Below are 15,257 nucleotides of genomic sequence, written 5' to 3'. Positions count from 1 at the left end.
AGGAAAACCTTCTTATACACTGTCACAGAAAAAGTCCCTACAAAAGGCAATAATTCCATATTAGAAAACAATTAATTAACAATGAAGCAAAAACTCCCAACTTCTTCTCTGTAATCCAAACAACAGACGTACCCATGTTTAGAAACTTCGAATAGAAAGAAAAAAGGCTGTCGTAAAGAAAAAAGCCAGCTCTTCTCTTCTACTTAAATGTAAAAAACCCCTTTGTCAGCTTCTTATCCTCACGAAAGAAAAAAAAATAAAGCTTTATAAACACATATGGACCTAAAAAAAACATGCAAGCAACAAAACTTTCTTTATATTCCATACCACAGCCACCAGCACAGCTCATAAAATCCTTGCTTAAAAGAGTTAAGCTAATATACATAAAATGAGCTACTTAGCTCACAAAGCAAGAGAAAAAGACAAACTGAGAGGGTTTTCCTTAATATTAGCAATCAGACTCATTAACATAACCCCACCATCCCCAAAGCAGAAGCAACTGGTCTTTTCCAGGTGAATTTAAGCATTCCTGGCCCAATTAGCAATGGAAACCAGCCAATCAGTGTGTAGGAGATAACAGGCTTGGTGTATAAATGCTCACACCAGGCTCCCTATGTCCTTGTTTGGGAGTGGTGATGAGGCAGCTTTTGGTATGTTTGCTTAATAAAAACTTTGCTTTTGGATTTTTTTTAGGATGCTGGTTGAAAGTCAAATTAATTACTAAGCTTAGTTTTGTAAATTAATTTTGTACAACAATTGGATGTTAATTTTTGTAGGTATTTGAGCTTCATGGCTTCCTCAGTAAAAAAACTTTGGTAGAAGGCCTGTAAAGTTGGGATTTTTTTTGTTCAAAGCACTATAGGGAATATTCTCTTATGTGCTGGTTGTTTTATAATATGTCTTCTAATATTAAATGAGTAAATGTTGTTTAGGAGGATGATTTTTATTTGTGCTCTATGTGTTAGTAATGAAACTAAATTGGTTTCTTTGTCTAACCTTATTAACTGCCTTTGTTGAAATCCAAGTAATAGTCTTGCTCCTGCAGAGATAATGAATATTTATGTTTTACTCTGGAGTGTCGATACAGTTGCTTTGCTTGTGCCTTTTTTAAACAGTGCCTGTTCCTCACTTCAACTGCAAATGTTATTCTGTACTCAGTCAGTGGCTAATTGTGTTGGAGTGTAGCATGAGGCTGAGTTCTTTTTCTGCTCTTTAGGTTGAACTGTGCCTGTGGTGTTTTGGTTTTGCAAAACTTTGAGCTACAGGTGCTGAGATAGGGCTAGCCCATGGAGTGTGTGGTGTCAAGTGGGTTCCCTGGCTGGGTCACTTGAGGGCTGTGCTGGAGCTCAGTGAAGTCAAGCTGTCTGAAAGTAGAGGCTAAACAGGTCTGGGTGCTAGTGAACCAAATGAATAGCTGGTAAGGGAAATGTGTTGATTTAACTGCTTAGGTGTTGGTGGGTTTGTTGTTGTTCTGTGCACATTAACAGGTTTTTTTTCTTTTGTTTACCTTTACAGTCATTTTAGTCTCCAAGTAATGCTAGACTTTTTTTTTTTTTTTGCCAGTTGTATAGGTATGTTGAAGGAGATGTGTTTTTCTTGCTTTAAAAGGTACAGGAAAGCCCAAACTCACTTAAGCTGGTCCATTCTGGCACGTATGTGCTTAGGTGGGTGCAGCTGGCTTTGAGATTCTGACCAACAGAGTTTCAGTGAGAGAAGCAGTGGAGACTTAAATGGGAAGTTGTGTTCATGTTTTTGGACTGTACCTTGTTTAAGCCTTGGTGCTATTCTGATAGATGCTGTCTGGCTGGACCTAAGAGCATTAATTGGATGAGCTTTATTTACTACTGTTTGCTCAGTAAACTGCATGAAGGAATGACACTTTTCTACAGTGTAAACAAGTAGATGCCTAAAGGAAGTATAAGCCATGCAAAAGACGAGGTCAGCTTTCTATTCACTCAGTCAAAAGCTAAACTTAAAGAAGACTAAACGCGAATTAATCCTTTCTCCTCACTGAGAATTACCTTCTATAGTGACCCTTTGGGATGTACTGCGGAGCATTCTCTCTCCAAGTAGCTGGGAAGGCAGGAGAGCCAGGGCTGTGCTGGAGCGGCAAGGCCGAGGTGCTGCGGCAGGGCAGCTGCGCCCCGGGCCGTGCTTAACCCCGCGGGGCCGCCCCGGAGCCGCTGTGCCCCGCTGACCGCTGCGCCGCCAGGCGGCGCTTTGACCGGGCGCGCGTCCCGCACAGGTTTGTCCCTCGGCGGCGGCCGTCGAGGGCGGGCTAAGATGGCGACGGCCAGCTGAGCCCTCGTGTGCTGCGCTCCCGGTACCGGTGCCCGCAGCCATGTCGGGCCGCCAGGGCAACAAACTGCCTAGCAACCTGCCGCAGCTTCAGAACCTCATCAAGCGCGACCCCACCTCCTACACCGAGGAGGTGCGGACCGGGGGGTGGTTGGGGCTGGGAGTGGCGCGGGGTGCGGGCGAGTGTTGCTCAGCTGCCTCTGTTGCTGTGTGTGCAGTTCCTGCAGCAGTACCGCCACTACCAGTCCCATGTGGAGATCTTCACCTTCCAGCCGGACAAGCCCAGTAAGGAGCTGGCCGAGTTGCTCATGTTCCTGGCGCAGGTGAGCCCCCGGGCCCCAGCCCTGCGCCAGCGGCTGTGGCAGCCTGTGCCTCAGTGATTGTTACTGACGAGAAACAATTAAACTTCGAGCTTGGTGCCCCTTGCCAGGCCTGTGAGGGAGGCGCGGGTGTGCTCTAGAGCCTTCTCTTGCCCTGTCCCTCGCAGGTTGCCCACTGCTACCCTGAGCACATGGCCAGCTTCCCGCAGCAGCTGAAGGAGCTGCTCTCCTACCACCACACGGTCCTGGACCCCGACCTGCGCATGGTGAGACCGCCTTGGGCTCACCCTGCCCTTGGTGTGAGCTGAGCGCTTGTGCTTTGCTCGTTAATACAGAGAGGCTGAAGAGGGATGTGAAATTTGGGTTCTCTTGCAGACCTTCTGTAAGGCTCTGATGCTGTTGAGAAACAAGAACCTAATAAATCCCACGAGTTTGCTGGAGCTCTTCTTTCAACTGCTGCGGTGCCACGATAAACTGCTGCGGAAGGTAAGGTGTGCTGACAAAAACCTGCATCTCCAGTGGATTTTGACCAACTTGCCGGGGTAATGCCAGAATAGGCAGCTCTTCTCTGCTAGATTGGGAAGGTAGAGTTTAAAATGGCTCAGCTGTTTGAGCAGTCAGTGCTGGAGGCAGGGCTCCAGCTCTGTGTTGGACTAGTAACTGAGTTCTACTGCTGTAAACACCTCGCTGGTGCAGGTTGTAGGCTCATCCTGTTTAGCATTGAGCAGTTTGTTTATCTCTGCAGGTGAAAAACCTGTCTGTCAGAACAGGCCTGACTGAGGCAGGGACAGGATCTGAAGCAATATTTGATGCTATTCATTGTCCTGCCTTGCTGTACTGTGAATTCAGTGTGATTTTCAAATGCATGAGTCTCCACAGGATGCTTTCCTGTTTTTTTTTCCTGCTGTAAATCAGTGATGTTGTCAGAGGTGATCAGCTGGGTTATGTCAGTGCTTGGGCCCAGGTGTGTGTTTCTGTGTGTGTGTTACTCCCTGTCATCTCTCCACCTGCAGACCTTGTACACTCACATTGTGACGGACATCAAGAACGTCAATGCTAAACACAAGAACAATAAAGTGAACACGGTGGGTGCTTTGGCTTTCCTGTGTGCTTTCAACTGAGCTTCTGCTGTTGTAGAAAACCTCTAAAGACATGTTTTCAACTTGTTCTGTAGGCACTGCAGAACTTCATGTACACTATGTTGAGAGACAGCAATCCCACTGCTGCCAAGATATCTCTGGATGTGATGATAGAGCTCTACAGGAGGAATATTTGGTGGGTCTGGCAGGCTTGTGTCAGTTTGCTATTTATTGTGGGGAACATGGGCATCTTTTGTGGCACGTGGTACAAAACAATGCAGGGGACAGTGGCTTAAATAGATTTCCTAATTGTAGCCCAGTGGAGTTGTAACTTGTACCAAGGAATTTAGCTGAGAAGAAATTGTCTTGTGTGAAATGAGTTGTGTATTTGCTGAGAACTAATTTTCTGAGAAGGTGAAATTGCCAGACTTGAAATAAGATGTGGTTTGTTTTTTTCCAGGAATGATGCCAAAACAGTCAATGTCATCACAACTGCCTGCTTTTCCAAAGTGACCAAGGTGAGAACAGAAATCACTGATAGACTGGATGTTACCTTGGCTACCTTCTTCATGTAGATATAGCTTAACATGCTGTTATAGCAAACAAGCTTCACTGATTTGTCTGTTTCTTCTTTAATTCTGAAAATAATCCTCATGAGAGGAGATGGAGCTTGGCAGCATATCTTGTAACAAGTGTAGCCTGGTACCCAGAGTGTGGATGTTCTTTTCACTGCTCTTCAGAACAGACTGTCAGGATATCAGCTCCTTAATGTCAGCATTGTGAGCCTGTGGTTAACTGAGGAGAGCTGCTGTCCTGCCTGGGGCCTGACTGAATACTGGGCCTTCTGCATTGGCTCTGGAGGCTTTAAAAACTTCTCCTGTGGCTTGAGACAAGGTCTTAACCTGTGAAAGTCTAAAAGTGGTTCCATTCAATAACAGTCAGCCAACCAAAACTAAAAACCTAACCAACAAAACAATGTGAATTAATGCAAGCTGAGAGTTCTGAGCATCACCTTGGCTCTCAGCTCTGTAGGGCCTCCTGACAGTGCTGACATGGAGCAACTACATTTTGAAATCATTTTGCAGGATGATAAAAAGACAATGGGCAGTTTTGAATTTGGCATTGTGGCAATTCAGGTACTCTTTGGTTCTGATTGCCTGTGAGCGATGATGGGCAGCTAAAATGGTCTGGGTTTGTAAAACACTTGTGGCTCTCGTGCTATAGCTTGGTTTATTTTCTGATCAGATCCATGCCTGGTAAAAAAAATGGCTAAGTCTTTGTACAGCTTAATGTGTGGGTGTTGGGTGGCTGTAAATTGTCAGCTTGTCCCACATGATCTCACTTTACTTTTCAGGTGTTAGTTGCTGGTTTGAAGTTCTTCCTTGGGAAAGATGAGGATGAGAAACAGGGCAGTGAGTCAGAGTCTGAGGTGGGTGTTGTGAGCAAATATTTCCCTTCTCTGGTTTTCAGACCCCTTATTGGTTCTGCCTTCTTGGTGACTTGGCTTGCCAGTTTGTCTGCCTTGGTGCTACTCACTGTCCTGTCTAGCTCTGTCCAGATGTTTCTGTGGTTCACAAACCATTTCAGTGTTTGACATCTGGCCCCAGGATGTCTTTGCTGTCTGTTAAAAGAGAAATGCTAAGAGCTCTTTTCTTTTTAGATGCTGGTACCTATGTGTTCTGACACTTAGGAAGGGGGATAATTTTCAGAGTGTGTGGTATTCAAAAATATTGGCAGTTTGTTTTTGTGCTTGCCATTTGAAGCCTGGGTTACCTGAGTGTTGTGTTCCTTCCCCAAGGATGATGGCCCCACAGCCAGGGATCTGATGATGCGCTATGCGACCAACAAGAAAACCACCAAGCGCAAGAAGAAGCTGGAGAAAGCCATGAAGGTCCTCAAGGTGAGGAGAGGGCTGACTTCCCATCACCTTGGGTCAATCCTTCTAGGACAGAAGTCCTGTTGTTGCCCTGCTTGTTTAGCTGGAGATGGCACATAGTGTTGTGTGGTTGAAAATGGAGTTAGTTTTTAAAATCTTCTTCAGGAGGCAGCAATCTTTTGACAGCAGCCTTGGAACTTTAGGACTTTACTCACATTCTCAAAAAGAGAAATGTTTTTTACCCTTGTTTCCATGCAGAAGCAGAAAAAGAAGAACAAGCCAGAGGTGTTCAACTTCTCTGCCATTCATTTGATTCATGATCCCCAAGGTGAGTGTGCAGTGAATTATCTTAGTGTAATTTAACAGCACTTGATTTGGTTGTTATCTGTTCCAGTGAACCTCTGGGGATGTAATTTTCTCAGGTCACTCTAAAATGCAACTAAACATTCAGTTTTCAGTGCCGACCCAGCACTTACGGTGTTGGAGAACATCTGCTGGTTCCCTCTGCTGAACCTGTGCACAGGAGGCCTTTTAGGCATATGAGAAGTAAAATAACCCATTGGAATAAGCGCTTGGGTCACCTTGAATTTCTTCTGTGAAAGGGTACTGGGCCTTCGAAACACAAAAAAATTCAACTGCCTCTTCTGACTATAATCCCATTTGAGTTGTGTTGTGCTCGTTCAGTCTTGTGCAAAACCATTTTTGCTCCTTCCAGACTTTGCTGAAAAACTGCTGAAGCAGCTGGAGAACTGCAAGGAGCGATTTGAAGTGAAGATGATGCTCATGGACCTAATATCTAGGCTTGTTGGAATACATGAGGTATGTACTTGGATAATTTTAGGGTGGTCTGTTGGTAGCCAGCTTGGTTTGGTTGAGGGCATGCTCTGGCCTTGTGCCTCTGGAAAGCAAGATTTAATTTTTCTGTATCTCCAAGAGTGTGTAGGGATGGTCAGAGAGTTGCCAGTAGGCCTCGTGGAATGGCACAGTGACACAGACTTTGTGGTGCTAAATGAGCACTCCTAGAACAAGCTATTGGTCTGGAACAGAGGAGCTGAACCTAAAGAGCTGAGAACTTGGTGCTTCAATACCATCCTGGGAAGCTGCTCATGCTGACCTCAGAGCTGTCAGTCAGGTGGTGCTGAACAAGAGGGAAACGGGCTGCTCCTGCACTTGGAGGGTTTTGTGCAGACTACCCCGTAGTAAAGTATTTGCACTGGATTAAGTGAAGACTAATCCAGTCCAAGTTGGGCAGTTTCAGAGCATATAAGGATTTAAATGGTAAGGGCTAGGTGCTAAAAGACTGCAGCTGTATTTATCTTGGTGCTGTTCATTTCCTTGTCCCACAGACATTCAATTCAATGTAGGAGACAACATTTTGCTGTAAAATCTGAGGCACTTGGGGAGCACATTAGAATGAGATGGTTTTACCCTGTACAAGCTTATGAAGGTGATTTCAAGTTCTAAGACAAGAAGATAATATGTTGCCATTTGCCTTGCAGCTTTTTCTTTTTAATTTCTACCCCTTTGTTCAGAGGTTCCTCCAGCCCCATCAGAGGGGTAAGTAGCTACTCCAGGTACTGGTGATCCTTCATGTCTCATGTACAGGCATTTGACAGAAGTGGCAGTGGAAATGGGCAGGTAGCAGTGGTTTGCTGGGAAGTGGGAGTAGTCCAGTGTGGACAAAGAAAGTGCAAGTCCCTGACTGCTGGAAGTGCCAAGTGCTTTGGGTTTCTATGGAGGCTGTGTCCTGAGTCCCTAACCCTGACTAGCTAAGCTAAGCATTGTTTCCTTATGGTGGCTGCCTTTTACTGGGGTTTGACTGCAGTTCTGGAGCATTTCCTTTTGTTTCAGCTGGCTGTTGTGGCTAGGTGGAGGCCACAGGAGTTCCTGATGCTTGGTGGGAGAGGAGAAACAGTTGTCCCAAGGGAGTTCAGGCAGAATGGTTTTGGGCCTGACTGAGCAGCTTGTTGAGTTTTAAAGTTTTAAGGGATGTGTTTATTGGCTGGAGCAAGCTGCAGCAATATGTTTTGGCATCTTCTTCCTTCTTTTCTTCCAGAAGTGACAAAGATTCTTCTGTTTGCTGCACAGGCTTCACATCAGCTGGTACCACCTGAGGTCAGTGTTCTACCTGTGATGGGTATTAAATGAGCAGCAGGGCAGCATGGAAATGCAATTGAGTGTATGTATGGGGAAGGGGAATTGGTCAGATTGGTTGGAAAAGCTTATGGTAATTGCAGTAATTTTTGCAAGTTCTGAGACATTGTTTCATAGTGGGGGAAAAGAAAGATTGTTTTACTTTATGCAAGAAAATTTATGTTTAGAAAATACTTGTGGGTTGTACTGACATGTTCTGTTGTGAATTTCTATGAAAAAGGATGTCTGTGAATAACATCTAATTGTGTTAAGTTTTTATTTCATATGTGGTTTTTTTTAAAATTTCCAGATTATCCAGTCAGTGTTGATGACCATTGCCAACAACTTTGTCACAGACAAGAATTCTGGGGAGGTCATGACTGTAGGGTGGGTACAGAATTGTATGAGTCATGTCCAACTTCAAATGTGTTAAAATACTTTAAAAAAAAAAATAACTTGCTACTTATTCCTGTTACTTTTGCTGTGTTTTCAAGAAGCTGATTGAGTTAAAAGTGCGTTAGCTTCAATGTTCTGTATTTTTGCTGGGAGTTTTTTCTGATGGTTTTCTCCTCTTGGACTGTATGTTGTATAAATGGTGTATAAGGTTCTTCAAATGTCAGGCAGTTCAGTCTGTGAAGTGGCACTTTCTCCTAACTGATGTTGAGAAAATAATTCATTTTCCCTATTTTCAGAATCAACGCAATAAAAGAAATCACAGCAAGGTGTCCCTTAGCCATGACTGAAGATCTGCTCCAAGACCTTGTTCAGTACAAGACACATAAAAATAAAAGTAAATATTACATGGATACCACTTTAAACTCATTTTTTCCTGTGTTATGTGGTCTTCAGTTATAGCCTTCATGGAAGTGCTGTCCTAATTGTTTTTTTACAGGCTGAGACCACTTTGAGTGTTTGGGTTACATCTCTCCATTTTGCAGTGTGTTGCCACGGGAGACAAAACAGACAAGGGTAGTTATGGCAGGGGAGCTAATTGACAGAACCAAAGCAAGGGGAGGGATTGTTAAGAGTTAGCCCTGAGGAAGTGCTGTGTTCTGTACCAGAGAAATCAGAGGGAATCATAAGCTGAGAGAAGATGCGAGTCAGCTGTAAGATCTCCCCACAGCTGGAGATCTGTGTGGACTCTTGGTTTGCTCAAAGTTCTGGTTTTTTCCTGACTCTCTCCTTTTCTTGGCAGATGTGATGATGTCTGCAAGAACTCTGATACATCTGTTCCGCTCTCTGAATCCAGAGATGCTGCAGAAGAAGTTCAGAGTAAGTGTTTCATATGTTTTGCATTCAGTAAAAACTGATATGCGCAAAAATAATTTGTCTCAGTATCCTCTTGAGAAGGTGGAGTCGAGTCTGTGCTGTTCCTCTGCCTGCTGCCTTTGCATGTGGTGTGCTATCCACAATTCATTAGTTCACATTCCTCTAACTCATGGTTAGGTCATGCTCCTGAAGTTCAGCTGTTTTCTGAGACTTATTCAACCTGAGTCATTAAACTCTGCCACATGAAGTAAGGAAAGGTCTTTGGAGGCACACCTTCGTATTCTTCCAGGTATCTTCCTGGACTGGTGGATATTACAATAGCAGCCTGCTCAATGTGTGTTTTGTTAATGTACAGGGTAAGCCTACTGAGGCCTCGGTGGAAGCCAGGATTCATGAATATGGAGAACTGGATGCCAAAGACTACATTCCAGGAGCAGAAGTACTGGAGGTTGCGGATCAAAAGGAAAAGGGAGGAACCCAAGAGGAAGGTTGGCCTTGTTTCTTCAAAAATTCTGGTTTGGGCATCACAGTCACTAAGGTTTTATGCGGACATGGAACCTGGTGTTAGTGCATTTCATTTCCTGCTGTGCCTTGGCTTGCACATGTCTGTCCTTGAGTAAGTGCAGTTTGTCAGTGAGGTTTGGTACTGTTTGGTTTTTATGGTACACACTGAGATGGGAAGCAGAGGGACAGACAGTACAGCTGTGAACTGTGTTCAGCTTCTCCTAAATTAAACCTTTTGAATATTGTAGAACACCAAAATAGTAGTTGGATATAATATATGGCTTATTGAATTCAGTTCCTGTGTAAATGCTTTACACACCCTGGAACCCCTGCCTGAGTCAGAAAAGAGATGGAAGAGCCTTTAAAAGCAAGGCAGTTTGGCAAATGAAGTCTGAGTGCCTTGAAGATGCTGCAGGTGCTGTGCTGGAGGAATGTAGGCCCTGATGGGACAGGCTGTGCAGTGATCACTGTAATACTGGGCTTGGCTGCTGCAGCTGCTAACTTCAGCACAGCAGCCAGCACGGCAGTGAAGAGCAGTGCTTAGACTCGTAACTAACCCAGCTATAAACCACAGTGCTTCTCTTGTTGGGCTGGTTTAGGTGGCTGGGAGTGGGGAACACGATTGCTGATGAGGGTAATCAGTGTATGTTAACTCCTGCGGTGCTTCAGCCTGTCCCAAATGCACCTCGTTTTTAGGATCTTGCCCTGGAGATGACAACTGAGCGTTGCAGAGCGTAGTGTTGATCATGTCCCAGGGCAAAATGCAGTTAGGAGCTAAGTGAAATACATGGCAGCAAGAGCAGGTGATCCAAGCATCAATTATTGCCTATCTGGGTAGTGAAGATGAATTTGTATTAACAGCCCTGTACTTATTCTGTGAGCAGATGGCTGGGAAAGTGCCAGTCTGAGTGAGGAGGAGGATAATGACAATGGAGAATGGATTGATGTGCATCACTCCTCCGATGAGGAGCAGCAGCAACAAGTAGTGAGTTGAAAGTCTCTTCTATGCCAAATACATAGAGTTTTGTTAATTGTAGGCCAGATCCTCTTGCTCTTCACCCTCATGTACTGCTTTTAAATACCTAACCTGGCCTTCAGAGTGAGATGTCCTGAAGCAGTGAGGCTGAGGTGCTGTTGCTGCAGTTAATGTGCTGTTAGGGTGGGAGGGGAGAAAGAGGAGTTATATCTCAGGGCTCAATGCCTTCAGAGCTGTGATCATCAGCTGAGAGCTTGTACTCCCAAAATCTGATGTGCATGCACTCCATTCAGACACTAGATGTTGGATATGAGACAAGCAAAAGGCCTAATATCTGGTTGTAGCATCTCCCAACAGTATTGCCATTGTATGTTGTGTATTTGGGAGGCAAGGATCATGGATTGTAGCACAGGGGTGGGGTGCGATGCTCTGATTCTTTTGTACCATTTTCTTTTCCAAAGGCAGAAAATGTGAAAAGCATGCCCATAGAGGAACGGAAAGCCAAAGCTGCAGCAGTCAGTACAAGCAGGCTGCTAACTCAGGAAGACTTCAAGAAAATACGTCTTGCCCAGCTTTCCAAAGAAATTAATTCTGCACCTGGCAAAGCTGCCAAGCGCAAATATATTGAAATAGATGATGAAGAGGAGGAGGAGGGCAGGTAGGATATGGGCTGTTGAGTGGTTTGATTTTTGGGGTTTTTTACCTATCCTCTCCTGATGCAGCTTGTCATTGCAGCAGGATGCAGAGCTCTGCTGTTCATCAGTGCTCCCTGGTGACAGCCAGAGCCTAGAATGGATCCTGGGCTGGGGCTTTGCTTATACCTGGGAAAAACGTCATGAGGAGCTTGTGGAAGGTCTGAGACTGTTTGACTTGTTCAGGCCAACAGGTGTGAGAGGGGGTGTTTTGCAGCAGTAGCTGCCTGGTTGTAGCTCCAGTGTTTCTTAAACTTGGTGGGAAAAGGACTTGAAAAATAAGTGGGTGACTTGTGTAATGGATATCCCAAGCATGAGGAGCAGCTTGAAGGGAACAAGAAGTATTTGTGTCTAAACTGTTGGTGAGACAGTGGCCTAGGATGGGTAAGAGACAAAGGGTGAAGAGGACATGTTTTTTTCCCTTGCCAGCTGAAGTTTTGTGTGCTGACATTTATTGGATTTCTGTGTAGGGGGGAGTTGCTTTCACTCAGAGATATTGAACATCTGCATAAGAAGCCCAAGTCGGACAAGGAGACCAGATTGGCAACAGCAAAGGTGAGAAACTGGTGTGTCCTGTATCCTGTCCTTCTGGGTTTGGGTTGGTCTTGTGCAGGAAGAAATGCTGAGGCTGCATATCTAAGGTAGGTGCCCAGCTGCCATGTGGATTTTGAGAAGTGATTTGTTTGGTTCTTTGCTGTTGCGTCTTGGCTGTAACAGTCTCCTTCTGGTCACGTGTGACCATGAAAAAGCAAACAGACCAAATTATCACTTTGACTTAACAAATACAGCCTGTATGGGAGAAGGCATGTATGAACACAGTCATGATGAACTCAGATTTGCTGTTACTGCCATGGAACCTGTTACCATCAGGCAGGTGATGTTGATAAGTAGGTGAAGGAAAATAACCCCCTGTTGATCTATCACACTGTATTCTAGGCTGGAAAAACAGACAGAAAGGAATTTGTGAAAAAGAAAACAAAGATTAACCCATTTGCCAGCTCTTCCAACAAAGAAAAGCAAAAGAACAAGAACTTCATGATGATGAGATACAGCCATAGTGTCCGGACCAAGAACAAGCGTTCCTTTAGGGAGAAACAGGTAATGTTTCATGTTGGAGATGGATGGGGCAGTGTGAGCAGTAATTTGTGGTACAGGTGTGGTGCTGCCTACCCTCTGCAGAGGTGTTGCTGCTGTAACTCAAAGCCTGTGGCATGGCTTGCCTGTGTCCTGCCCCAGAGGTTGTGGTTCACTCTCCATAGTCTGACCTATCACAGACTTGTCTGTCCTGGCATGGAGGTCACCTAATAGCTTGTCACAAATGTTTCTGAGGAATAGATGCAAATGCTGTTTATTAGCTACTTGTAGCCGCTGTTTAGAAAGCGATTACTTGAATTGAACAGTAGTTTGACACTAATGCTGCTCTCAGTGGTGAAGCCCCTGCCAGTCTAGGGTTTTACAAGCTGTAATAAACTCAACTCATCCAAATGCCTTCAAGAAACTTGTAGAATAATCCAATGGTCCAGTTATTTTTTGTTCCCAGGTGGTGTGTTGTGTGAGTGCTTACATGCTGCTTGAACTTTGAGTTGTTTCCAGGATCATATGCCTTATCCAAATGATATTTGCTTGCAATTTCTTGCTGTAGGAAGGGCAACACAGGAACTATTAGTAGACTCAGTAGAGAATATCTGAAGCTTTTCTGTTGATCAGGAGGATGTGGACTAGTACTAGTAAGTGTCCTCTGTACATGTTTATTTGGCAGCATTCTGCCTCACCTCAATTAAAGCTGACAACATTGAAATCAGCTCTCAAAACACACACAATAGGCTGCACATGAACAATCCAGGCACTTGAAAAAAAGCTGCTGTTTACAGTTATACTTGGTGCAGTTATTTTAAAAAATCATCTTGAAGCATTGTGTCCTTATTAATGTTTTAAATTCAAATGGAATGGCTAAACAGCATTTATTCATACTTTTTTTCCCACAAAAGTTATGCTACAGTGCCAGTCTGTTAACCATAAGTGTTTTGAGTGGGTTGGAGGATCTTAGTTGTATGGTGCTGCATTCTGCTGCACTTTTTCGTTGTAAGTTAAGATGGCCTGCTTGCTGTAGTACAGAGCTTAGCTCCTTTACTAGCTTAAAACATGTTAATGTACAGTAATATCTCTTTAGGGTGATAATGGCACTTGTAAAAATTCCTCCTTCCCCCTTGAAAAGCCATTTTGTTATACTCCTTCAGCAAACACCAATTTTACTTACCACTCAGGTGAACTCTAACTTTCTTGATCTCCTCTGTTTGAAGTGAGTCAGTAGTTTGTTCTAGTCTTCATTGTGTAGGATTTGGTAATGCCCAGCTCTTGAATTGTACTGTGAAGTTTAGGTACATAACCGCAGTGTTTCTGCCACTCTAATTGGTAGCATTTGCACTGCTCCCAGTTTAAGCTGATGAGCTCCTAGTGTTTTTATCAGAGGTTAAAGAAATTGAAAAGAGTTCTGATGTGGTAGTGGTGCTTTCTCAGTTATGCTTCTTACCTGAATATTCCCCTCTTATTTTGTGGTTAGCTCGCTCTTAGAGATGCACTTCTGAAAAAGAGAAAACAGCTGCTGAAATAAATGCTGGAGAGAGCTTCATCACCCTTGAAGAAGTCGCCTGGGAGATACTGATTTGCATCTACCATCACCCTGAGGGAAAGGAGGACTGTGGTGCCTTACAGATTTAGCTCTGATCTGTTTGGAAATGGAACTCTTGCAAGCTGATGGACACTGCATCAATAGGACACAGGCCTTAATCCTTGGAGGATTTGGTATTGTTTTTAAAGCATTCTAGGGAAGAAGGCAATTATCTTTTTATTTCATGTAATTTACTTACAGTGGGTTTTGTATGTGTAAGTATTAAAATACACAACTGTATGGTAAAAATTCTACTTGAGGCAATTAATGACTAAGCAACAGAAAGAAAAAATAATATTCTGGTTAGTCTATAAAACATGTGGATGTAGTGCCTGTGCCTGTCTTAGGGGAGTGACTGTATTGATGGAGTGAGCTGTTGTCTGAGCAGTTGGCTTTGACCAATTTAATACCAAATTCATCTGTGATACAGGTAAAATTAATTCAAGCATTGTGGGGAAGAAGAGCTCATTATGGCTTACTAAGAAAAGAAAAATATAAGTAGTGTATTGGGAGATGGGGTTTTTTGTCACCATTTAAGTACAAAAGTAACATCACATACCAGAGAAAAAAGGAATGTTTTCCTGTTGTGGTGTGCCTTTTGGTGGGGCTTGCTAGTGTCTCTTGGCAAGTACATGCAAAAATCTTGTGGGTGTCTGGATTCTTTGTCTAAGGTTGAACTTGTGCTTTAGCCTTGGCCTTTGTTGGGACCATTAATGGGTTCTTTGTACCTTCCCCAGACACCTGTTTTAATGGAGTTGATTAAGTATTTATAATTTGAGTTAGTTATTTATACCATCCTTTTTCAAAGTCTGTTAGAAATGGAATTCTTTGTGGTGCAGAAACAGGTGCCACATGTCCATTACAATGGAAATGCATTTGGTGGGGTGCTTTTGTCCTTTCTTTTTAGGAAGCCAGATTCATGTTCATATCCCATGTAGGAGTTCACTTAGCTTAGGTATTTGTTAAATATGTATTTGTAATAACTTTTCTTTCTTGTATGGATTTTGTTTTGTTTGTTGTCACGCTGCTTCCTAGAGCAAAAAACCTTAGAGAGGCTTAAGGGCGAGAAGGGACAGAGTAGGGTTGTTTGTTTTGTTTTGGTTTTTTTTTCAGCTCCGTTTTATTCAAATTGTATGTTCCTGGTGAGGGAAGGGCAGGGTTTGGTACTCAGAAGGGAGTGCAGTGAGCTCGCAGGTAGAGAAGCAGGTGTAGCTGGGAGGCGAAGTGCTGTTGGGATGGAGTGTGGAGCAGGGGCTGGAGCCAAAGGTAGGGGGAGGAGAAGGAAAGTACAATCTGTAAACCACAGTTGTACTGGTGGGGGCGTTTTTTCTGCTGAGCCGTTTCTTTTCTTGTGCATGCGTCCAGAAACTACTAACCTCTGACACTGAAAAGAGTGGCAATTTTTTGCCCCCGCGGTTGAGGACAACGGTCTAGTCTCTTCC

The 15,257-nt window shown here is 44.0% G+C and overlaps 1 protein-coding gene across 1 annotated transcript; it reads left to right on the top strand.

Annotated features, from left to right (window-relative positions):
- The first annotated feature begins 635 nt into the window (after positions 1-635).
- SDAD1 (SDA1 domain containing 1) lies at positions 636-14,369 on the top strand. The gene is made up of 23 exons (XM_039701943.1): positions 636-650; positions 2,246-2,431; positions 2,517-2,621; positions 2,786-2,884; positions 2,994-3,104; positions 3,632-3,703; positions 3,793-3,893; positions 4,158-4,215; positions 5,052-5,126; positions 5,496-5,597; positions 5,832-5,901; positions 6,289-6,392; positions 7,073-7,130; positions 7,630-7,688; positions 8,017-8,093; positions 8,399-8,496; positions 8,902-8,978; positions 9,331-9,463; positions 10,364-10,464; positions 10,917-11,113; positions 11,618-11,702; positions 12,084-12,245; positions 13,708-14,369. The coding sequence occupies exons 1-23, from the start codon at positions 636-638 to the stop codon at positions 13,756-13,758; spliced, it is 2,196 nt and encodes a 731-aa protein (XP_039557877.1). The 3' UTR covers positions 13,759-14,369.
- Positions 14,370-15,257: the final 888 nt, after the last annotated feature.

The sequence above is a fragment of the Passer montanus genome, unplaced genomic scaffold (assembly GCF_014805655.1).
Source record: "Passer montanus isolate IOZ18808 unplaced genomic scaffold, ASM1480565v1 scaffold150, whole genome shotgun sequence".
NCBI classification, from domain to species: Eukaryota; Metazoa; Chordata; class Aves; order Passeriformes; family Passeridae; genus Passer; species Passer montanus.
The sequence above is the reverse complement of the archived record's forward strand: the minus strand, read 5'-3'. Positions and strand labels throughout refer to the sequence as shown.